Source organism: Cotesia glomerata, linkage group LG6, assembly GCF_020080835.1.
Source record: "Cotesia glomerata isolate CgM1 linkage group LG6, MPM_Cglom_v2.3, whole genome shotgun sequence".
Lineage (NCBI taxonomy): Eukaryota > Metazoa > Arthropoda > Insecta > Hymenoptera > Braconidae > Cotesia > Cotesia glomerata.
This window is the reverse complement of record NC_058163.1, coordinates 17,806,798-17,833,603: the sequence shown is the minus strand read 5'-3', so window position 1 is coordinate 17,833,603 and position 26,806 is coordinate 17,806,798. Positions and strand designations below refer to the sequence as shown.

Sequence of the window (26,806 nt, the reverse complement as noted above, 5' to 3'; positions counted from 1 at the left end):
ACATACATACATACATACACCTTGCCCATACATACATACATACATACATACATACATACATACATACATACATACATACATACATACATACATACATACATACATACATACATACATACATACATACATACATACATACATACATACATACATACATACATATATACAGACATAGTGACACCCTCGTGGGGATAGTCAGGGAAGCTTCCTGTGACTCGCAAACGTCGAGATCTGACGAAAACTGGATTTTTCTAAAACGGAGTTAAACCAATAACTTCCCGATTTTTGAAAATCTTAGATTTCCTTAGCGGGAAGTTAAAAGACTAAAAAATTCAAGAAATCTGAAATTCAAATTTTTAAAACCGTCCGATTTGGCGTGCATTGTCTCACATAAAGTTGAAGATTACTAAAAATATAAAGAGATAATCAAAATTTAAATGGCAGTAAAAGTTTTTAGAAAAATTTCGGTAAGTGACTCACAAATTAAAATATTTTCTTTTTAATATAAGTGTGATTCTTCTTAGATAGTTTTTATATTCTTCAAGGAAGGGTATAAATACAGAAAAAATCCAATTTATCTACGCATTCGTTAGTAAGAACTATTGGGATCAAAATAATTTTTTATATTATTTGTAAGTTTGTTTTCAGTTTTATATACTTTATTGTATATCTAATCATAAGTGAAAGAAACTTTAAACAAAAATTGCTGACTGGTAAGAAAATAATTTACTATATATTTTTCGCCGTTCAGAGAAATTATATTAGTACGTTAAATATAGTATACGCAAGTTTAACAATCTGTAAGTAATTTAATGAGTTTAGGTTAGAAATATATTAATAGTTGGTTTCAGTAAAAAGCATACCTTAGTGTAGGAATCCAGAGACAGTATCACAAAAAAACTACTAGTGATCATGATGGGCTTATGGCATTCGTACATGATAATCATCACGGATTTACGGGTATTATTACTCAAACTAGGCCAGTTTGCTTCATAAATCCCCGCGATTAATTCAATAGACTAAAATATGCGATATCATGAGTCAACATGTACGAATCACTTAAATTTTATAAATATTTTTGTACTTGCCTCGTGTGTCAACATGTGAGCGCAATAGCATTGCTGGAATATTTGAGTATTAAAAGTAATTAAGTATCCCAAAAACCCAGCGAAAGTCATAGACATTATTTCTGTCCGAGACATTAAAAATGACACGGCGCACAGAATAACAGAACTCACTGTGTACTGTAGAAGTATAACATTAGAAAATACTGTGTTAGTATATTTAATTAAGCTGAAAAAAGTTATAAAAATTATATATTAGACTATACTGTTTTATTATCAAAGATCAGCAATTGTAAGTTTGATTGGACACTTTAACAATTGGGAAACTTAAACCTCCTAATTACGAAACGTGTTCCATTTCTTACGGATGGAGGGTCCACTATAAGACCCACTTCGACGTTTTAATTCAGAATTAATTGCTACACTGATAGAAGGATTTGTTTATAGTTAAAAATATTTGTTAATATTTAACAAATCATTTATTAGAGACGACTTTTGTAATGTATGATAAAGTTGACAGATAGCGTTATCTTCGCTTTATCTAACGCTGTCTATAAATATGAAGGACTGCGCCAAAAACGTGCTTTTGTAATATTGTATTGTAACCATTAACACCATACTTTAATTATATTAATAAATAACTTGTTATACACTTTATATTATAACGATCATTTAGTGCTACTTTCCCAAACATAACATTGGCGACGAGGATAAAGAAAAAATCATATATATCGATAACGCGTGCATTAGTGATCAAGATAGAAAAGAAAGAAATAGAAGAAGCGCGTAGACAGTTAGAAGAAAAAAGAAGACAGATTGAACACCAGAGATCAGTAGTTCAGAGGGACCAACAAGAGATTATCATGGAAAGTCAACGGATTGCAGAGGTCAAGCAACAGCTATAAAATCAGCATCAAGAACAATCGGAATAGAGCGTAAGATCACAAATAAAGTGTTAAAGTTGCAGGAAATGCAACTAGAGTTGGACAAAATGTTGATAGCGGTCAAAACACAAATAGGTCAATTTTACATGTTTGGAATTGGCCAGAAAGCCCGAATTGTAAGTTACATGCGGATTTTCTGGAATTTAGTAAAAATGATGCTTACATTGTAATTATTAATGTTTATTTGAAGTGGTTTGACATTAGAGCTATGAATAATATAACTGCTAAGATAACTATCAAAGTATTTAGTAATTATTTTTCTATGTGGGGGTTACCAATACAACTTGTTACAGATAATGGTCCTACTTTTAGTTCAAAAGATTTTAAAAATTTTTTAATTAAATACGGTGTTAATCATATTTTAACAGCTCTTTATCATCCTGCTTCGAATGGGCTAGCTGAAAACGCTGTAAAATTATTTAAAAAGAAATTTAAAATATTAATAATCCGGGAAAAAATGATCAGGACTGATCAGACCTGTTCATATCTGATCAGGCCTGAAATCCGACCAGATCAGGCCTGTTCATGTATAATCAGGCCTGAAATTATGCCTGATCAAACCTGTCCATGCCTGTTCATGCCTATTCGGGTCTGAACCGTTAAATACGCTCAGACCTGATCAGACCTGTCCATGCCTGTTCATGTCTGAAGTGTTAAATACGCTCAGACCTGATCAAGCCTGTTCATGTCTGAAACATTAAATATGCTTAGACCTGATCAGACCTGTCCATGCTAGTTCATATCTGAAGCGTTAAATACGCTCAGACCTGATCAGACCTGTCCATGTCTTCATGGTCTTCATCATGTCTAATCTAGCCTAAAATAGATTAAAACTCCATATATCAGCTGACAAGAAGTGTTCATGCATGATTTGCCCTCTTAAATGATATTTTAAGTCTGGAAGAAAAATTTTATCGAACTGAAGACTACAGTTCTATTTTTAAAATTAATTTGCTCCGTAAGATGTATCAGTTTCTATCCCCTTATAAATTTTAAATGAACAACTTTCATCAAAAATTTCGGCTTATATAAGCATGAACTTTTTAATTTTCCATGCCAAAACGATGATTTTTAACGATGAATTTTGACGCAATGACATAAAATTTTTTACTGTGTTCCATTGGATACGCGAAAAATAAGATTATTTAGTAAAAGTTTGAGTTTGATAGCGTGAAAATACCAAAATATATCAGTTGATATCGATAGGCGATAAGTCCTTTCAAGTTGTCTGTTATTATCTTAAGCTACGCCTTGGTTCATTGCAGTAGTGTCAAAGGCTGCTAAATTGTAGAACACATAAATAATTCTTCATTTCCTATACGTTTTAATTAAAAAAAAACTTAAATTTTAAAAGAAAACAATAAAATTATAATTACGGAATAAACCTTGAAGAAATTTTTTTTTTTACTTTACATAGAACCATATGTTAATGGAGCGAAAAAAATACATAGCCGTCCTAAAAAAATCACTCTAATATACACAGTAAAAAATTTTGCGTCATTGCGTCAGTAATCTTAGTCTTAACAATTTTTATGTTAAATATTTAACACTTTTATGTGTAAATTTAACATTTATTCTGTTTAATCAACACAAAAAAGTGTTAAATATTTAACATAAAAATTTTTAACACAAAATTTTTTGACGCAATGACGCGAAATTTTTTACTGTGTATAATTAGTTATTAATAATTAATAAATTAAGTAGAAGACTCCGTTAACTATAATGATAAGTTATGTATAAAATTTAAATTACTTAAAGTAGTTTGAAAGGTACACTAGTGTTTAGATAAGTCATTGGGTCAACAGGTAAAGTATCAGTCTGAAGAGCGTAACGTACATGGTTCGAATCCCCGTCAGCACGAATCTTTTTATCTTCCCGCTAAGAAAATTGAAAATTTTCAAAAATCGGGAAGTTATTGTTTTCCCCCCGTTTTTCGAAAATCGAGTTTTCATCAGATCTCGACGTTTTGAGGTCCTAGGAAGCTTTCCTGACTATTTCCGCGGTGATGTCACCGTGTCTGTATGCGTGTGTGTGTGTGTGTATGTGTGTGTGTGTGTGTGTGTGTGTGTGTATGTATGTAAATCTCTCATAACTTTTGAACGGATCATCCGATTCGATCGAAATAAGCGGCATTCTGAAGAGTTTCTTTGCTCCTAAAATTCTGATACTAATTAACAGAATTTGAGTCGATCAATTTTGAGAAATCTCAAAAATAAAATTTCCAAAAATTCGTTTTTTTGAAATATCTTTTAAACGGCTGAACCGATCAATTCCAAAAACTAATAAGCTTTTAACCTCAAAAAACCACGTCTATTGTCCCCAGCCCGGTCAAAATCGGATGATTTATTCGTGATATCGTTGTCGAAAAAAATTGAAAAAAAATGTTTTTTTCAGAATTTCTATAAAATTTTTAGTCTCACCAGTTTGCGCTTAAAAATTTTGCAAAGAACTCAAAAAACTGCGTTGAATTCCGTAAACTGCGAGAAAATCGGTTAATTCATTCAAAAGTTATTGCGGTTTGAAAATTCAAAAAATAGTATTGTATAAAACATCCATCAGCCTGTTGAGCTCGAAAAGCTCAAAAGCACAGAACAGCGATTTATTTAAGCTCGGAGAGCTCAAAATTACACACAAATTATATTTTTGAGCTCGAAGATAAATTATATTGTTGAGCACTTAGGTATAGAGGTAGCGGGAAGTTGCAGAAATGGCCTTTAGGGACAACCGTTTTCCTAATTTTTTTTTCTTTTATGGATCTGATCGAGTCAGACAGAACAGATCTGATCAGACATAACCATGCCTGGCCAGGTCTGATCAAACCCGGTCATTTTTCATATCTGATCAGACCTGAAGACTCATGCCTGTTCATTTCTGATCAGATCTGATCATTTTTTCCAGGGATGCGATTATGATCGAGATGAAGCATTAGATAAATATTTATTTTATTGTCGTGCCACTCCACATAGCATGACAGGAATTAGTCCGGCTGAATTGCAATTAAATAGGAAATTTCGAACAAGGCTACTCTACCATTTGAGCTATCCAGTCTATACTAAATTTCCTTTCGCTTATTCTATATACATTAAGCCACGCCGTCCATCTTACGGTAAGCATTTTTACAAATATAAATAATGCTGTGAAGCGGGAAAGAATAGGAGTTACGGTAATTATTACGTGAAGCGTTCCACATTCACGTAACAGGATATTGTTGACAGATAGCGTAAGCTTCGCTTTATCTAACGCTGTCTATAAATATGAAGGACTGCGCCGAAAACGTGCTTTTGTAATATTGTATTTTAACCATTAACACCATACTTTAATTATATTAATAAATAACTTGTTATACACTTTATATTATAACGATTATTTAGTGCTACTTTCCTAAACATAACAACTTTTTAGTCTTTAATAAATATTTTTTAGTATTTAAAAAAATTTATTAATATTTAATAAATAAATATCAGATTTATTAAATGCAAACAAATCATTTTAAATACTAAAAAATATTTGTTTAATACTAAAAAGTGGTCTCTAATAAATTATTTGTTGACTATTAGCAAATATTTTTTGATACAAATAAATACTTCTATCAGTGTACTCGCATGTTTCGTAAATAAAATCGATCAACTGACAATTGTTTTTTAACTTACCTAATGCTATAAAAATCCATGATTAAAAAAAAAATCGGAAAGTTATTGTTTTCACCTTGATTTTTGAAAATCGAGTTTTCATATTTTGACGTTTTGAGGACCTAGGATATTTTGGCGATGTCTATATATATATATATATATATATATATATATATATATATATATATATATATATATATATATATATATATATATATATATTGTGACATGAGAAAATTTTCTAAAATTTGAAATTCCGAGTTTTAAAATTATTAGGTTGGCTAAGCTGAGGAAAAGCAGAGATTCGACGCGCCTGTGTCGCCCCAAGCAGCCTCCCGATCAGAATGACAAGCTCGAGGTAAACTTAGTAAAAGAAAACGCGCCGAATTTAAATTAAAAATTCAAATAAAAAGAATACCGGAATGAGTGTGAACTATTGTTGAATGCATGAGTGAGTGAGACTAGACTATAGCGATCAGACGACCCGCGAATTTCTACGAGCCATCGACGATCAACGTGACATCTGGCCGCGAGGATAGAACGACGAGAAAATTTGAACGGACCAATGACGACGGAGAGCGACCAACAACAAGTATGCGAGGCGCCATCTGAACACGAGGCTGATCACTAATCGAAGTATCGACCAATCATCGATCGCAACGGAATACTGGACGCATCCCGGAATACAACGGCCGGCTAGAAGAAGCTGTGAGCTGATTGGATGCGAGTTTTTGGAACGAACCGAAAAAAAAAAGCATGGGTTGCCGAGGAGGCAGCCATATTAGCAATTAATTCTGATCTGGACGCCGTGACTGTGGCATCGTGCAGTTCTCTTTTGATTATTTTTGCTGTTTAATTTTTTTTTTAAATTTGTCGCTGACGTGAGTACAATTGTGTACATTATTGTGAAATATTTTGCCGAATTGTTTTGGACACTACGACCCCGGACACGCCATCGCCGAGATACCGACGCTCTTCCGTCAGTTTTGCCGCCAACTTCGCCTACTTAGCCCGCATCGCCCGGGACGTCTACGGTAGCTGCAGGGTAAGTCTGGTCGCTGTCTTTATTAGCCCCAGGGTGTCATCACTGCGAATTTCGTCGTGTTAAAATAATTTGTTTATAATTCGAGTTGCACGAAATTAAATAAATTCCGTGCGGTATTTTTGAAGCTTAGTGACGACACTCTGCGGCACGGTACCGTTGAGTCACGTGTTTGTGTGTGTGGAATTTTTGGTCGGGATTATAAGTACTGTTTACCTACCTCGAGCTTCAAATACCCGACAAAGCGGCTTAGTAAATTGCTTTGTAAAATAAGTTGACGAATTCGAATACTTCGCATAATTTGTTTTTTTTCTTGTCATTGTTGAACCATTTGACGTAATGATTGTTGAACCATTTGAATTATTTTGGATAATTTTGAGATCTTTATTAGGTTTTTGCGATTGAAATTATTGGTTGAATTTTGCGATTGAAATTATTATATTTTTTTTTAATAAAAAAAAAAAAAAGAGAAGACTTCGTAAATAAATTTTGCTGTTGCGATTTTTGATAAAGATTTGCGATTGAGATTTTGTTATTAAATTTGGCAATTGAAATTTTTGATAAAATTTTGCGATTGAAATTTTTAATAAAATTTTGCGATTGGAATAATTATTTCCTTTTTTTAATTTTTGGAATAAATTTTGCGAGTTGAATTAATTATTTGTTTTAAAAATTTTTTGAATAAATTTGGCGAGTTGAATTAATTATTTGTTTGAAAATTTTGAATAAATTCGGCGAGTTGAATTAATTAATATTTCTTTTTTATTTTTTTTGAAAGAAAAGACTTTGTAATATTTTTGGTTACTCGAATATTTTTTTTGTGTAAATTGTTTTATTTTGAAATGTTGAATCATTGCGTTAGTACTAGTTTTGCGTTAGAATTATTTTTGCGTTATAATAATTTTTGTTATTAATGCGACATTGCCGACAGAATATATTTGTTGTTGAATAAACCGTTGTTGGATTAGAATTGCACGCCTCAATTATTTTTTTTAATTGTTGTTGCTCTGATTAACCGATCCTATCGTCCAATTTCGATTTCTTTGTCCGTCGATTGCCGTTATTCGATTTTGAATCTCTTCAACACCGACCCGCCGCCCAACGAAGATCAACAGCGAGATCGACCCGTGGAACATTGAGTTCCTGGCGCCCAACCAAATCTACGAACCAGGTAGGCCAATTAATTTTGTTGACCTGATCCGGTCCTGTCGACGCCAGTGCCGGAAAAGGCATCACAATATATATATATTAGGGTGAGCCAAAAAAATAAACCTATCGAATTTATGGGTTAAAATGAACCAATATATCGAAAAAAAAATGTCCATGCAAGGCAGAATTTTTAGCGTAATTTTGAAAGGTGTCAGTCAGCATTCAAAGTTTCCCATTTAAATAACACCTAAAAAAATCTTTTTTCATTAAAAATAATATAACTTTTGAACCGCTTGAGATAAAAATTTTTTGACAGCGGATTCTTGAAGGGCATTAAATTTCCTACAAAATTTTGCCTGGTTTCATTTTTTAAAGTCAAAAATTCATATATTTACTGGTCATGAAAATTAAACGTAAGTCAAAACAAGCAATTTTAGGCATAAATTGTTTAAAATTTTTATATTTAAGGAAGTAAATTACTTTAAAATGAAATAAGTAGGGGGAGGGAGGTATACAAATATTATTTATATAAAAGCGTGTTTTAAAGCTCCTTGTCCGATAAGCGCTCCAGCTCAAGACTTAGATTTCTCGAGAAAGTTAATTAATTAAAAAAATATTACTAAAAAAATTTCGAATGTTACTGTATCAACATTTTTGCGACATTTATGGTATCTGACAGAAAAACTTGCTGCTATGTCACATTTCGATTCTAGTATTAGTTTAGAAGTTAAGAAAAAATAGTAAGCGCGATCAGAAAGGAAGATAACAAAATTGATGAAAAAAGAATAAGATTATTTAAAAATCAACTTGAAACAATTTGTTCCAAAGACATAAGTGATTTTATGGCAAATTATGTTCTCTTCCTTTCTGATCGCGTTTACCATTTTAACTTCCCGCTAGGAAAATCGAAGATTTTCAAAAAATCGGGAAGTTATTGATTCTACCCCGTTTTTCGAAAATTGAGTTTTCATCAGATCTCGACGGTTTGAGGTCCTAGGAAGCTTTCCTGACTATTCCCGCGAGGGTGTCACTATGTCTGTATGTATGTGTGTGTGTGTGTGTGTGTTTATTTTTTATTTTTTTAGGGAGGGGGGGGGGATCCTTTTTGCGGATTCCAGGCATGGCTGTTTGGCCTAGATATGTGAGGACTCGACGCAGCGTCATACTAAAACTCGACGCTAATGCCCCTACTCACTAAACCCTAAACCCCTTTTCTTCTTTCCTCTAATCCCTCACGGAAACTGCCGTCAGGCATTACTTCGTGAGGGGAAGAACTAGCTACTGCTCTTCCTTCTGGTGGCTAAGGTGTTAACTTCCTTCCTTCTGTCTTCTGATATTTGCTCTTCTTTCGGTGGAACGCAAATCTTTGAGGACTTGTGTTTCAAACGTGTTGGTAGCGTTCCAGGCAGCTTCTGACGACAACATTGCTTCCACTAGTGAATCTGGTTGTATTCTCTGGTTCAGGATCCTCTCCAACTCTTCACGTTGTTGTTCGAAACGAAGACATACAAAGAAGACGTGCTCCGCATCTTCATCAACTCCTGGGCAGGACAGGCACTCCGAAGAATCATCGTGCTTAGAGCGGTGCAGATACTCTCGGAAACACCCTGTCCCGACAACATCTGTGTGAGATAGTAATTGACTTCGCCGTGATTCCGGTTAAGCCAAATGTCGAGGTATGAGGCGTGTTCCGCCTACTACTTGAAATTGAGTCGGGCATCCAGCATCACTCCCAGATAATGGATAAATGGTTGTGATGTGATTTCTTGTGTAACGGGTGATATTCCGCTCAATTAGCGCCTTAAATTAATTAAATGAAATAATAAAACTAACTAATGAATCTAAATTAATTAATAAAAAGGCGCCACCGGGATTTTTAATCGCGGTTCCCGGAACCGGAACCAGAGCTGAGCTTATCTACAGGGAGAGAGAGTGGAGAAAGGTGATCTGAAATGAATAAATTTTTAATTAACAACGGTATCAAAAATTTATTAAAAACAAAATAGAATAACAACTTATTCACTCGCACGTACACTGACTCACTTAAAACTAACTTAACACTACGACTTATTATTACTGAGAATTCCGGGCTCAAACCGACGCCTCAACTTAACCTAGGTAGCCAGCAAAGCACCTCGTACAGAGGCTATCGTATACGAGGGCGATGTGTAAATTCCTTATAACTAACAAAAATTCTTAATCCTACAGTACCCTCATATGGAGCGTCTATACTGCAGTTTCTAGCTTACTACCGCTGTACCCCAACTTGGCGTCTATACAACGGCTTCTAAGGTATGTAAATTACTCTACTCGGCAAAACATCAACAAGTAGAGATCGTTACAAAAATTCTTAATCCTACAGTACCCTCATATAGAGCGTCTATACTGCAGTTTTTAACTAAATCGCGCTGTCCAACGGACCCTCACGCTCTATCAAAATTCTTAATCCTGACGGTAACCTCTTATAGAGCGTCTATACCGCAGTTTCTAACTGAGTCGTGCTGTCCACCGGACCCTCACGCTCTTAGACTGTACGAACTACTCTACTCGGCAAAACATCAACAAGTAGAGAATGAACACACTCACACACACATATCCCGCACGATCTTCACACACATAACCCGCTCACACACACACACACACACTGGCTCTACTTAACTTTCATTTTTGACTTATAAAATTAAATTCCAAAAATTACAACATTGATTTTTACTAAAATTTTTAGTCATTAGCTCGCAAATAAATCGTTAACCATTTTCACAACTAATAATTTAGTTCTCAAAAAAATCTACACTAAAAACCGATGCTTGAATTTATTCCAAATTATCCACGAGTTTAATACTCAACATTGAATAAATCTTTAGGAACAATATCGACGCATAAATTTGTTTCAATTCAACACGTAATTTATTTCTCAAATTTTGAATGAATTCTTAAGAATATTTCTTTATAAAATTCTGACTAATTTTCTGGGACTTAATCCACACCGTTAAATATTTTTATAAATAATTCCAATAAAATAATAATTTTAGTCTTCAATAGTTCAATGTATGAATGACCACGTGGAATTTTTCGATTTATAAATAATTAATTAAATAAATTATCTCAATGTAAAATAAATTCACGAAAAATTATCCACGGGTATCCAATCTTAATTGCGTCGAAGTTCAGTAGCCAATTCTCAATAAATTATATTAAATAAATAATACTTTTTTGTAACAAATAATATTAAATAATAATAATTCAATTGTTCTTACTAATAAATTATCACGTGAAATAATTGCCAGGAATTTGCGCGCTCAAAATGGACGCCGATGTTCGTTAGTGCGTAGAAAGCCTTGACCTCTGGTATACGAGCGGCGCTTGCCCGATCGTGAGCTGCCGATTGGAATTATTCTCGGTGTTCAGAAATTAATTAATATTTTATTAATAAAAATGAATTTATTTAAGCCAATCTAGGATGTTAATAATTAATCGGCCGAATCAATAATTTAATTTCTCATGACTCCTAAACCCAAGAGGTCTAGAACATTTCTCGGGTATAAAATCCCCCCCCCCCCCAAGAGGAATGCTCACAATGCTAATGAATCAAATTAATTAAAATAATTAATTATTATTGAGCTGTCACGGGGCTCCTTCATTATCCGTTGAAGGTCCTCACCCTAGCCGCGGTTAGTTATCGACGGATCACAGGGCGCTGTGGTCTAGGATGCTCGCGCAGTAACAATAAAAATTAACATAAGTTCCGGGGCCTAGAAAATAAGAGTTCCGCGGGTGGGGATAATTCCACACCAGGGGCAAGTGAAGTTGGCGCACCGAAAAGCGACATTGTGAAGCCGGAGCCCGAGACACCAGCACGAGATCTTGGAAAACAGGTAATTATTTATTTTCCTCTGAGTTTCTTGTGGAACCTTCAGAGCGATTAATTGAACATTTATAATTGATATTTATTGCTAGGCATTTAGCCAGCCTAAATATCCTCCAATAATTATTCTAACTATCCTGAATTTCCAGATTTAATTTACCGTTGACTAAATCCCGAGCTACGACGCAATTAACCAGATCCGAGATACCTGATAGAGCTGTGTAATTTGACGGACAAAATTTGCCTAGACCGAAGGCCACAGAAACGACAACGGAAGCCGAATTAAAAGAAAAGAAATCGCCAAAAATTTCTCAGGTACAGAAAATTTAACCTCGGTAAATTATTGCGTCGCTCCCGGAAATTCTAGGCACAGGCCAGGTTCCGTCTTCCAATCACCCTATTTGATTAATTAATTAATTATCCGAATTCAAATAAAATATCTAAATTATAAGTCGAAGTTAAAATTAGTTAAAATGAAATTTGAATAAATAGAAAATTTGACAAGTCGAAAAATTTCAAAATTAAAAATAAAAGAGGTTAAAATTAAAATTAATATTTCTGTAAAATTGGTCAAATAAGTTTAAGTTAAAATTTATAAAATCAGAAAGTTCAATATCGACAAATTTGAGTTAAATTGCGTCATTCATCTGAGCGAAATTCTGTCGATTAAATTTATTATAAATTATAAATTAAAATAAAACTAAAGGGAATTAAAATTAGAGATTTATCCAAGTTAGATTAAAATTGATTAATAAAATCAACAATTAAAAATAAATTAAAATTTAAAATGAAAATTAATCATTAAAATTAACTTTGGGAAAATATCAAAAATTTTTTAAATAAAATAAAATTCTTTAATTTAGAAAATTACAATTGTCAAGCAGTAAATTAATTTATAAAAAATTACAAGCGTAAAATTGTCAATAGATCAAAATTGTTCAAAAACTTCGATAAATAAAATTGTCAAATTCCAGTATGATAAGTTTCAAAAATAATTAATATAAAAATTTAGCCTTGGAAAAATTTAGCCAAGTTGACGACTAAATCTCAAATTCTTACTGGAATTCAAAATAGACATAAGCCGATTATTCAGGCAGTTTGAATTCGAGTAAATTTTAATTAATCTAAAATTTTGGTTGAATAAAACGCTGCTGTGATATTAATAACTAAGCGACCAAAATTAAATAAAATTATTTATCGAAGTCAAGTAAGGGACCGGGAAAATTGATTCCCAGGAAGTCATGTTGAAAAAAAAAGTATTTAAGAATTTTAAAAATGATTGTTAATTAGAGTCAAGAGTGTGTTTGGATGAAATTATTATATTGTGTGTGTGTGTGTGTGTGGAAAAATAAATTTACATTATATACTCCTCGTTCACGGGCTGTCGAGGAGGTTAGTATTAGCAGGTTGTCGACTAGTGTCATGGTATCCTCCTCTGTCCTAGTCGACTTCAGGTTCCTTAGTCCCGTAGTGAGGGTCCGGGCGACAGCGAAAGGGCTAAGGACGGTTTGAACCTTGGGCAGGGGTCCGGGCGACCACCCAAGGTCAAATCTAGAGTCTTAGAGCGTGAGGGTCCTTTGGACAGCGCGACTTAGGTAGAAACTGCGGTATAGACGCTCCATATGAGGGTACCGTCAGGAATAAGCAACTATGATAGAAACTATGATATAGACGCTCCTTATGAGGGTATCGTAGGAATAAGAAACTATGATAGAAACTACAGTATAGACGCTCCTTCAGAGGGTACTGTTAGGATTAAGAAAATTTTTCGGGTATGTGAGTGTGTGTGAGAATTAGAATAGAATTTAATTATGTAAAATTAAGAAAATAAATTCATGATCAATGTCAAATCTACTTGTTATTATTTATGTCAAATTTTTATGATTTCTCTCGACCCTGTGATATCTCTCTTGCTTGGACCGGTTCTGGAAACCGTGATAAAAATTCCAGTGGCGCCCTTAATTATTAAATTTAAATAAAGGGGTGACCAAGGGACGGTACCAACCCGTTACAGAGAAAATTATTATAAACAATTGAATTATCAAAATTTAATTAATAATGAGAAGTAACAAAATTGATGAGCCGGGTATACGACCCCCTTGGCTCATCAAAAATGTGAAAATCTCAATACCTGGTTAAATTTGTGCTGAGGAAACTCTTTGTTCAAAACTGGCTTCCTTCTTGGACTTTTTGGCTGCTGATGTTGTTGAACTGAGCACTGCACTACTTCTAACTCACCGCAGCTACACGATCAGCCAAGAAACCTCAGACTTACCCGCACTTAACGCTAATGGGTCCCGAAAACCGAGACGCGCCAGTGCTGCGTCGAATAATTATCATGCGTGATCGGTTTTACCGATACAGGGTAAATTACCCTGTTACACTCCTCCCCGTCAGACCAGCACTAGGAAGTCTCGATCTTCAGTTCCCTGCCAGGTGTACATGGAATAAAATATGACATAAAATTATTAAAATACAAATGATAAATTTAATTATGCAGCTACAAGTCTTCGCCACGATCTAGTTGAAGAACATCATTGTCGCTCTCATCAAGGTCGTTAAAGATCCTCTCATCCTCCATCCCCGAGTCTTCGGAAACTGGCTCTCCACTGCCTCCGAACTCCATAGCGGCCCAATTAGGGCCTCTCAACTCGCGCTTCTTCCTCTTCTTCTTTTTCTTTTCAGTCTTGCGACGGACCGGACTCGGCACGAGGAATGCCGGTCTCCATAACTCCAGTCTTGGCATCCCGCTCCAGTGCCTCCTTATACACACTCGCCCTGTATGCGGCGAAGGCTGGTCGAAGATGAGGTGGACACTCAGGGAGCTTAAACGTAGATGTTGAGGCTGCCTGAGTGTCAGCAGCAGGTTGGTTCCTAGTTGGAAGTGCTGCAGCCTCCTCCACCTCCATGGGCGTGGGCTCAGCCGTAGTCACAGGTGTTGTGCGAGCTGGAGCGGGTACCGAAGAAACAGAGCGTCTCCTGGGTGTTGCCGCTGGTGGTTGGGACCTCGTGAAGACCCTGGTCTTCACGTAAGTGGACGAACTTGCAGGCTTATTCGTCGTGGTCGGCGGTCGACGAGGTATGGCCCCCTTGGACACCTTAGTACATGTCTGGGTATAACGCTTTGACATCCTGTCGACTCTGTAGATTCAAGAAAAAAAATTTTAGACTTCTAGCTGATGCTGGTACAGGCCGCGGTGGACTTGGACTTGGTTTTGGCTCAGACATGGGCTCAATTGATGACTCAGCATTGGTTGAAGTCTCCCTGACTTAAAAGACGTCTCCGACCCCACCTTCGTTCGAACAGTACAGACACTTCAGGTCATCAGCTTCGTGAGCTCGAGATAGCATCTCAGCCTCCCCCTCACCAAACTTCAGCTAGGTGCTCCTACTGTAGTTGGAAATCTAGTTTTTATACCACGGAGCTGACAATTGAGACAATAATCAAATGCTCCTTGTCTTTTCCGAGTTCTTAATAAACTAGATGACACGAGACTAGTACCTTGTACACCTTAATTTCACCTCGAAGTCCATCCCCAGGACCAAGGAATAACCTAGGTCCGATAAAATACACAATTATGGTTCTCCAGCGGTCTGACTTGAATTATGAAAGGTACTCCACTCTTACTTTACCAGTAAAGCAATTAGCAAGAAGCACTCCTTCCTTGGTCTGATCTTCTTGTAGATCACCAACAACTAGATGTTTAAATATCTTCATACACTCTTCTATTTGATAGAAGATCTCTCACTCTCTCTATCTAATGTCTCTTGGAGCATTAATAGTATCATGATGTTTGTAAAGACGTGTTGATAGTTGGTGAGACTACTCGTTGACTAACTGCTGGTTTGCACTGGTTCTCAACTTCTCATTCTCACTCAGGAACAGATACTTGTTCTGTTTCTGAGTTTTCCTCCAAATTTTTGTTCCGTGAAAGATATACAAGATTCCTATATAGTAACTGAAAGACCCAGTGATGGGTTTTCCAGTAGAATACTAACTTTTATTACCTCCTCTGTACAGAGTGGTTCAACAAATCGCTGTGCGATGATCATCTTTATTTTTTTTTTTTTTTTTTTTTAACAACGTATATTTTCATCAGTAACAAAATTAACAATCCATAACACCGACCCACAAAAAAAAAAAAGTTGTCTGGATTTGGGACGCGCCACATTTATTCCCATGTAACTTGACCCGCTCAACCCCAATTAGAGGCCCGTTTGTCCCATACACCCTAGGATTTTGAGAAAACTGTAAAAAACCGAAAAAAAACGGGAAAATTGGGGTTTTGGTGATTGAAAAATTTTTTTAGATTCTAACTATGCATGATTTTCATGTATTTCGATCTGCTTTATACTTATCTGAAGTGTACTCAGACCAGCAGCCATTAAAAGTCTAAAAGTAAATCGAAAAACCCATGAAAATTGCGAAAAAAACAAAAATTCCCAATATTGTGATAAAAAAAAATGTATTGAGCTAATATATGATGATTTTCATGTAGGTTTATCGACGACATATAAATCTCCAACTTTTATAACTCAGACGTCTCGAAAACATCAAACAAATGTGCAAAAACCCCGAAAATTGGAAAAAATCCAAATGTAATATAATAAAAATCGAGGTTATTATTCAAAATAAATAAAAAAATCATATCATTCGATCTGTGGTGCATAAAAAAAGTATTTCGTCTTAAGACTTAAAAAATTAATTTTTCGGAAAATATCATCAAAACCCTTTGGATTTGAATTTTAATTCGTTCTCCGCTTATATCTCACCCTTTTATCTTCAAACGTCCTGCATAAAGGGTTTCTCTTTCGTTTCCTCTCTTCTTCAGCGGGTAAATCTCTCTTCAGAGTCCAACAATGATCTACCATCATATTGACATCCACTCATGTTTTGATGGAATGTTTCTTCTCTTTCTTCACTGAAATTACCAAGATTTTCAGGAAAGTGTGAAAGATGAGATTGTAAATAGTGCAATTTTGTATTCACATTCCTAAAAAATTTCGAGATACTTCCTTAAAACTTCCCCAAGCTGCTCTCTCAATCTTGTGCATCTCATACTCAAGATTAGCACCCTGGAGTGAGTCGAATTTGGGGTACATAAAAATTCCTTCTTTCAATTTATTGTCACTTATAGCTGGAAATTTTTCGTCCAAGTACTTAACACAGTTGCCATTTTATCGAGAGCTTTGACAAAATGCTTCATAAGGTCAAGCTTGATATAAAGTGAGGTGGCAGCAAGTACTTGTAAGGATAAAAGAGAGGTCTTAGCATAACGTTGTGAGAACCATGATTCAAATTCTTGGTTGTTGGCCGTTCTTTTCTACTGTGAAATTTTCCGATCGTGACCTTATCCTACAAACATACAAGAAGGGATATATTGTGAGAACCAGATTGTTGGCTTAACTAGTGTAGCAATTTTCAGATCACCACAAACTTTTCAATGATTTTTGGTCAAATGAGCTACTGGAGTCGGTGCTTTTGAGACTTCGCTTAGACAAAGCAATGAAAAACTTTCACTCCTCGTCCTGAAAGTGTTCGGCTTTAACTCATCAATCAAACTTCTTACATCTGAACAGTCCACTAATGAATTTTCGCCGTTTTAAAAATGTTATCAGATTTTTTTCCCTATCACGATAAAAATAAGCTATTGTATTTTTAGTTAATAAGATTTTTTTTCTTTAAGCTGATGTTTCAGGGTTTTCACTTCTAGGAACTTTTTGGGCTCAGAATCGATTTCTTGCTTAAATGCTTGTGCCTGTAACCAGGGCACCTCCACGTGGTGACGGCGGGCAACAAGGACCGTCTGGCATAGTCCCTGGGTTAACGGCTTGAATGCCGTCATGGCGAGCACAAGTAATAAGTGTTTTACGATGCAGGGACCCGGAGTCCCAGTATCGGCGTCTGGTCAGAGTGAGAAAGCAGGCTCACAGGCGTCGTCATCAAGTGACTGCAGCTCTTCATTAGTGGGTGACTTGGCTTCTGAAGCGTTTAATATATGACAAGAAGTGTCTCTCACATATGTAACAAAAACTCCAATTGCTTCTGTTACATATGTGGAGGAATTTGAAAGTAACGAAAAGTCGTAGATCTTTTCAAACAGACCGAAAAATGTCTACGAAACCTGCTTCGGTATCCAGATTACGAACTGGGAAGCAACTTGGGTACCACATTCACTTTGCAATCGGTGTCACACGATGCTTACTCGTTGGGAGCAGACGAAAAGTAAACAGTGCTTGAAATTTTCAAAACCTGTGATTTGGTCTGCACCAACGAGTCAAAAAAAAAAAAAACTGCTATTTTTGCACGACGGAAGTTTCAGGTTTTCTTCGACAACCAAACATAAAATTCAATATGCCAACGTAACATCCAGTTGTGCCAGCAGAAAAAAGTTGTGAATGTCGAAGAACCTGCAGCTCCTGAACCAGTGAATGAACATGAAGAGATGGAAGTTGAAGATAACTTTGAAGAAATCGATCCTGAACCCGAAGAGATCCATTCTGAGGATGAAGAATACATCCCAGTGGTGTTCCTAGAAGTAAAGACCCTGAAGTCTTCGATCAACTTGGATTGAATGACCTTGTACGAGACTTAGGACTATCTAAGGTAAAAGCTGAACATTTAGCCTCAGCTTTAAGGAAAAAAAATTTATTAGCTAAAAAATACAACAACTTATTTTTATCGTGATAGGGAAAAAAGAGTTCCGGAAGTATTTTACAAAGACAGCGAAAATTCATTTGTGTACTGTTCAGATGTAAAAAGGACTGATCGATGAGTTGAAAGCCAAACACTTACAAGACGAAGAATGGAGGCTTTTATTGACTCCTCTAGGCGAAGTCTTAAAGCTGTGCTTCTTCATAATGGAAACTTATTGGCACCGATTCCAGTAGCTCATTCGACTAAACTAAAGGAGACTTATGACAATTTACAGGTTGTGATAGATAAAATAAACTATTCAGAACATCAATGGAAGGTTTGTGGTGATCTGATAATTGCAGCTTAATATTGCTGAGGCCAACAATCAGGGGTTCACAAAGGTACCCCTGCTTCTTATGTTTGTGGGATAGCCGAGACCGAAAAGAATCATTACATTCAAAAGAATGGCCAACAAGAACAAAAATTTGAATCCTGGTTCTCACAATGTTACGCGACAATCTCTAATTGATCCTTCCAAGTACTTGCTGCCCCCACTTCATATCAAGCTTGGCCTTATGAAGCAATTTGTCAAAAGCTCTGGATAAAGATGGAAACTGTTTTAAGTACTTGGGCGAAAAATTTCCAGCTATAAGTGACGCTAAATTAAAAGAAGGAATTTTTGATGGACCCCAAATTCGGACTCTATTCCAGGATGCTAATCTTGAATATGAGATGAACGAGATTGAGAGAGCAGCTTGGGGGAAGTTTTAAGGAAGTATCACAGCAATTTTTAGGGAATACGAAAGTGATAACTACGCAACTTTAGTTGACGAGTTGTTATACAACTATAATACGTTAAGTTGCTTAATGAATACAAAAATGCACTATTTACATTCTCATCTTTCACACTTTCCTGAAAATCTTGGTGATTTTAGTGAAGAGCAAGGTGAGAGATTCCATCAAGACATTAGTGTGATGGAAAAACGATATCAAGGGAACGTGGGATGTAAATATGATGGCAGATCATTGTTGGACTCTGAAGAGATTTACCCGAAGAAGAGAGGAAACGAAAGAGAGAAACCCTTTATGCAGGACGTTTGAAGATAAAAGGGTGAGATATAAGCGGAGAACAGGAATTAAAATTCAAATCCAAAAGGGTTTTGATGATATTTTCGAAAAAATTAATTTTTAAGTCTTAGGACGAAATACTTTTTTATGCACCACAGATCGAATGATATGATTTTTTATTTATTTTGAATAATAACTCGATTTTTATTATATTACATTTGATTTTTCCAATTTTCAGGGGTTTTTGCACATTTGTTTGATGTTTTCGAGACGTCTGAGTTATAAAGTTGGAGATTTATATGTCGTCGATAAACCTACATGAAAATCATCATATATTTAGCTCAATACATTTTTTTTATCACAATATTGGGAATTTTTGTTTTTCACTTAATTTTCATGGGTTTCGGGATTTACTTAGACTTTAATGGCTGCTGGTCTGAGTACACTTCAGATAAGTATAAGCGAATCGAAATACATGAAAATCATGCATAGTTAGAATCTAAAAAATTTTCAATCACCAAAACCCCAATTTTCCCGTTTTTCGGTTTTACAGTTTTCTCAAATCCTAGGGTGTGACCAAACGGACCTCAAATTCGGGTTCAGCGGGTCAAATTACATGGGAATATGTGGCGCGTCAAGCCAAGTAGAACAACTTTTTTTGTGTGCCGGTGTAATCATTCACCGAATCTGGCCCACGAGAAAAGATTAGTATAAATCCCGCATCTCTTTTCGGGTATAAACCCAGATTGGTATTCGAATGTCTCTCTATGATGCAAATCTTTTTCCTCAGTCGTCACTTTATCTTGGTAAGAAACGTGGGAAACTATGAGCTACCACTGACTATTTTTTTGATGTTGTAAAATTGACCCAGGGTTTACTAACTCTGATAGAGGTTATAAATTCGCCAGAGCAGCTAAAGGACGAGTCTGTCTCATATGTCCTACTTCATAGCAGATATTACAAACTAGCCTCCTAGTACCTCGACAATATTCGAATGTGTGACCCTGTTTCCCGCAGTTGAAGCATGGTCTAGGTCCACGTAAATAATTCAAGTTGTAAAGTTGACCCTCATTTTGTATTGGTACATTCAAGGGAAGTGCTGCTGTTTGTTGATGCTGCTGAGGAGCAGCAAATTGTCCTGGTGGTATAGTATGAGAAGTTCCAGGTTGTGTATTTTGTGCAGATGTTTGTTGGGTACCAGGTTGTAACAGGGTAATATACCCTGTATCGGTAAAACCGATCACGCATGATAATTATTCGACGCAGCACTGGCACGTCTCGGTCTTCGGGACCTATTAGCGTTAAGTGGGGGTAAGTCTGAGGTTTCTTGGCTGATCGCGTAGCTGCGGTGAGTTAGGAGTAGTGCAGTGCTCAGTTCAACAACATCAGCAGCCAAAAAGTTCAAGAAGGAAGCCAGTTTTAAACAAAGAGTTTCCTCAGCACAAATTTAACCAGGTATTGAGACTTACACATTTTTGATGAGCCAAGGGGGTCGTATACCCGGCTCATCAATTTAACTACTTCTCATTATTAATTAAATTTTGATAATTCAATTATTTATAATAATTTGCTCAATAATAATTAATTATTTCAATTGATTTGATTCGTTAGCATTGTGAGCATTCCTCTTGGGGGATTTTATACCCGAGGAATATTCTAGACCTCTTGGGTTTAGAAATCGTGAGAAATTGAATTATTGATTTTGCCGGTTAATAATTATTAACATCCTAGATTGGCTTAAATAAATTAATTTTTATTAATAAAATATTAATTAATTTCTGAACACCGAGAATAATTTCAATCGGCAGCTCACGATCGGGCAAGCGCCGCTCGTATACCCGAGGTCAAGGCTTGCTACGCACTAACGAACATCGGCGTCCATTTTGAGCGCGCAAATTCCTGGCAATTATTTCACGTGATATTTTATTAGTAAGAACAATTGAATTATTATTATTTAATATTAATTGTTACAAGAAAGTATTATTTATTTAATATAATTTATTGAGAATTGGCTACTGAACTTCGACGCAATTAAGATTGGATACCCGTGGATAATTTTTCGTAAATTTATTTTACATTGAGATAATTTGTTTTATTAATTATTTATAAATCGAAAAATTCCACGTGGTCATTTATACATTGAACTATTGAAGACGAAAATTATTATTTTATTGGAATTATTTATAAAAATATTTAACGGCGTGGATTTAAGTCTCAGAAAATTAGTCAGAATTTTATAAAGAAATATTCTCAAGAATTTATTCAAGATTTAAGAAATAAAATTACGAGTTGAAATTGGAATAAAATTTTGCGTCGATATTGTTCCTAAAAATTTATTTAATGTTGAGTATTAAACTCTTGGATAATTTGGAATAAATTCAAGAATCGGTTTTTAGAGTAGATTTTTTGAGAATTAAATTATTAGTTGTGAAAATGGTTTACGATTTATTTGCGAACTAATGACTGAAAATTTTAATAAGAATTAATGTTGTAATTTTTGGAGTTTAATTTTATAAGTCAAAAATAAAAGTTAAGTAGAGCCAGTGTGTGTGTGTGAGCAGGTTATGTGTGTGAAGATCGTGCGGGATATGTGTATGTGAGTGTGTACATTCTCTACTTGTTGATGTTTTGCCGAGTAGAGTAGTTCAGACAGTCTAAGAGCGTGAGGGTTCGGTGGACAGCGCGATTTAGTTAGAAACTGCAGTATAGACGCTCCATATGAGGGTACTGTAGGATTAAGAATTTTTGTTAGTTATAAGAAATTTACACATCGCCCTCGTATACGATAGCCTCTGTACGAGGTGCTTTGCTGGCTACCTAAGTTAAGTTGAGGCGTCGGCTCTAGCAAGGAATCCTCGGTAGTAATAAGTCGTAGTGTTAAGTTAGTCTTAAGTGAGTCAGTGTACGTGCGAGTGGAAAAAGTTGTTATTTTATTTTGTTGTTAATAAATTTTTGGTACCGGTGTTAATTAAAAATTTATTCATTTCAGATCACCTTCCTCCACTCTCTTACCCTGTAGATAAGCTCTTGTTCCGGTTCCGGGAACCGCGATTAAAAATCCCGGTGGCGCCCTTTTATTAATTAATTTAGATTCATTAGTTAGTTTTATTATTTCATTCAATTAATTTAAGGCGCTAATTAAGCGGAATAATCACCCGTTACATTGGCGCCCAACTTTGAAAAACCCCAGAGAGAGAAGAAAGAGTGGAAGTAATAAATTTTTAATTAAAAAAATTTTAATTAAAAATTCAGTCATTAGCAATTTGTTTTTTTTTTTTTAATTTTTTTTTTACTTTGGTAAATTTTAGTCGATTGTCGAAAACACGTGGAATTAATTTTACTAAAATTTTAATTTAATTAAAAATTTTTTTTTATATAATATAAAGTTTGAGAAACTAAAATAATATTATTCAACCGGAAGTGACAGCATACCCAGTAGCTTGTGGTAGATTTCTCTAAGAGTCACAGCTATTCAGGGGATTAAAAATAATTATAAGAATAAACAGCATACCCAGTAGCTTGTGGTAGATTTTTCTACGAGTCACAGCTACTCAGGGGATTATAGATAATAATAATAATTACCAAATAAAACTCGGTAACACTAAACACCTTGTAATAGATAATTTTCTACGCAGTAAATTCGAGAATTTACTCGAACAAAATTTTACACAAGGCTACCGAGGCTAGTGACGCACTCTCCTTTGTCTAGATCGGAGAATTTTTTTTAGCATTGTCTTTCCGTGCGCTTGGTAACAACGCGTTAGTGAAGCATTCTTCACTTATTATAAAATTTAATTCGCTTACTAAAATTTTTCTTTCTTTTAAAATAAAATAATACAATAATTTTCCTTATTTTAATCTATTGAGTATTTCGGTAAATTAAAATTAAATTTTCTAGTTATTATCTAAATACAATTGCGATAGTTTAATTTGAATATTGAAATAATTATTTATAATTATTATAAACTTAAATTTTTCCTGGATAACATTAATTTTTTTTTTCGAGATTTATTTTTGAAAATTTTTATTTTGAAATTTAATTCCGAAAATGTTCGAAATTTAATTAGAAAATTATTTTGAAGATTTCTTTTTGGGATTTATTTTTTCCGAAATTTGTTTTTTTATAAAATTATTTTTCAAAATTTTATTTTAACAAATTAAGAATTTAAATGCTTTTAGGATTCCATTTTGAATTTTTTTTGGTAAATTATATTTTTCAAAATTTTATATTTTTTAATAATTATTATTCAAAAAGATTTCAGAGTTTTTTAGAAATTCAGCTTTCAAAATTTAATTACAAATTCTATTTTGAAAATTATTTGGAAATTTATTTAGATTTGAATTTTTTCCTGAAACTTATTTTGGAAATTTAATTTTGAAATTAAATTGATAAATTATTGTCAATATTATGTAGAAATTTAATTTATGTAATTTATTATTTTTTTTGAAATTCATTTGAATTTTTTTTTGTAGATTTAAATTAAAAATTTTTTTTTTGTAGATTCTATTTTACAGAAATCTTATTCGATAATTTACAAATTTACAAATTTAAAAATTTTTTTTACTTAATGTAGTTATTCGTGGACAATTTATTTTCGAAATTTAATTGAAAATTAAAATTTTTTTTTGAATTTCATTTTTTTTGAAATTTATTTAGTAACTTAAATTGTTTCAAAATTTATTTTGGATATTTACTTTTTGGAATGATATTAAAGAAATAGAATATTTTGTAATTTATTTATTTTTCGGAATTTAATTTAGAAATCTATAATTGAAATTTATTAGAAATTTAATTTTTGAAATTTTGTATTGTATTGTATATTTATTGTTTTAAAGAGTATATATACATGATCTCTCGTATAACAATTTTTGGAACGCATGTTCAGTAATTAACAATTATATTATAATATACAGTTTTTAATTTTTAAGAATTATAAGCAGTAGTTAAATTAATACATTGATCGGCAAACAGAAATAAAAATAAAAATTTATGTGGGTGTTTAAGGAGAGCCAGTTGGTCGGTGTATAGGAGGAGGGTTTAGATAGGATTTGATAGGGAGCATCTTTTAGTGACTGCCGTGAGAAATCTTGCCACATTTTCCATATCATTTTTGGAGTAGATATTCAGTATCATGAGCGTACGTAGGTTCCTTGGGTAGTTCCTGATGATGTCTTCGAAGTATCGCTGTCTCAGGTCGTCGAACTCTGGACAGTAGGCCAGTATGTGGTCGACCGTTTCGAGGCTCTTATTGCAAGCTCTGCAGTAGTTTTTCGGGAGAAGTCGGATGTGCAATCCAAAGATCGTGATTTTGCAATTATAGTTGTTAGCGAGACGTAGTTGCGTAATCATACGCGATAAATGGATTGGGCACCGAAGTTTCAGATATCTGGGTGTGTAAGGTGTTTTACTCCAGATTAGCTGGGTTTGCAGCGAAGTAGATCGAAGATATTGTTCATAGTCCAGTCGTCTGGCTCGGTTGGTGATGGCTTCGAGGAATTTGGGATGTTGTTTTTCCCAGAGTGAGGGATCTAGGTTGTTGAACATATCCGGCATTGCAATCTCCTTGAACAAGAGATTCATTTTTGCAACCTAGTTAAATTTGACCTGGCACTGCGGGTTTTTTGCTATGGTTATCAGATGGACAAGGCAAATTTTCGGCCAGCGGTTGTCATCCATTTCCAGGATACGTATTATCCATTTCCAGGTTCGGCTGAGCGCTGTTACAGATAGCCGGGTAATCCCAGCTTCAATCCTGATCAGATAACCGGGGGTGTTTGTAGGCAGTAGTAGGATTCTTTTGAAGAAGTTAGCCTGAGCTTTATCTATTTCGTCCAAATGGTCTATTCCCCAGGTTTCGACGCCATAAAGAATTGTGGGACCCACTATGCTATTGAATAAATGTATCCTGGTCTGCCACGAGTCCGAATTCGCTTTAGCAAGTAAGGTACAGACTGTCCCGGTTGCTATTTTAGCCTTTTGTAGTGCTGCTTGGGCTGCTAATTTTCCCTTGATGGAGTTGTCTATCGTGATGCCGAGGTAATTGTAGTGAGTCGTAATCTTGATAGGTTGATTTTTGTAGCAGAATGCGTTTCTTTCTTTTTGTCTGATCCTTCCCGATGCACGACTGATCATCACCTGAGTTTTCCCCGTGTGTACACTCAGTTTGTTCTCATCAAAGTACTCTTCTAGTGCCGCTAGTATTTTTTTTGCCTCGGTAAGTGATGCTGTGAAGAAGGTTGTGTCATCAGCGAAGAGTAAAGTGAGGAGCTTTTTTGGTCCTATGCTTAAGCCTTCAAAACCTTTTCTTTCAAGGAAAGCTACAAGATCCGCAATATATAAAATGAAGAGCGTAGGGCTTAAATTGTCGCCCTGGAGCACGCCTTCGGTAACTTCAAAGTCTTTGGAAGCATTTCCGTTGACACGTAGGTTGACTCTTGCTCTTTCGTAGATTGCGCGAACTAGCCTGATTATCTTGCCACTGATGCCGAGGTTAAATAATTTCCTCCAGAGTAAATGGTGAGGAACCGAGTCGAAGGCTCTGGTGAAGTCGACGAAAATACAGTAAACGGCGTTACCTTTCATTCTGATTTTAGATTGAAGGGCTGCTAAAATAGTGAAGGACAGGTCCAGGCAGCTACGTCCCTCTCTAAATCCTGCCTGTTCTTCGGGGATTATGCTGAGATTTTCCATCCAGGAGTTTAATCGCTTTTGGATGATACCAGTTAATACCTTGAGTAAGTTATTTAGCAGCGCAATCCCACGGTAGTTTGATGGATCATCTCGGGTTCCCTTTTTGTGGATTAATGAGATTGTTGCTGCTGGCCAAGAGGATGGAATTCGTTCCGCGTTCCAGATTCTGTTTAGCAACGTCACGAGATAAGAGATCCATGGAGGGGGGAGGTGACGTAAATGTTCGTTCAGTATAGCATCTGGACCTGGAGACTTTTTATTCTTGCTTTTTTTGATCACTTTTTTGACTTCTAGGAAGGAGAAATCAAGATCCAGGTAAGGATTGCGTACGTCAGTAAAGTTGGTAGTGTCGTAGGTTCTATGTGGGTACACTGTATTATAAAATTCTTCCCAGGAGTCAAGTGAGATAGGGCAGGGAGTATACGCTGGTCTTCTGAGCGATTTGACCAGTTGCCAGAACTCAGTAGGGCTTGAGGTGCGTGCCAGGGTGTTTCTAATGGAGCGATAGTAGTTTATAATTTTTGTCTTTTTAATTTTCTTTAAATTTTTTTTCAAGAAATGCAAGGTTTCAAGGTTAGTTTGCGTGAATCCTCTCTTCCTACATATCCTCTGGTGCTTGGAAAGGGCTAGTTTGAGAAGCCTAAGTTCGTTTTCCTCCCATGGGCGTTTAGGTTTACTTTTAACCGACCTCGGTTTTGTCACGATTTTTAAACCTGA

At 35.1% G+C, this 26,806-nt stretch overlaps 1 protein-coding gene across 2 annotated transcripts in view; it reads right to left on the bottom strand.

Annotated features, from left to right (window-relative positions):
* Nucleotides 1–742: 742 nt before the first annotated feature.
* Nucleotides 743–26,806, bottom strand: part of LOC123267720 (putative odorant receptor 19b) — a 66,956-nt gene continuing 40,892 nt past the window's right edge. For both annotated transcript variants that reach the window (XM_044732528.1, XM_044732529.1), the window contains exons 3-5: nucleotides 1,089–1,293; nucleotides 864–1,019; nucleotides 743–798 (exon numbers count right to left, since the gene is read on the bottom strand). In XM_044732528.1, coding sequence (XP_044588463.1) covers nucleotides 757–798; nucleotides 864–1,019; nucleotides 1,089–1,293 — 403 coding nt within the window. In that variant the 3' untranslated portion in view covers nucleotides 743–756. The remainder of the gene's footprint in view (nucleotides 799–863; nucleotides 1,020–1,088; nucleotides 1,294–26,806) is intronic.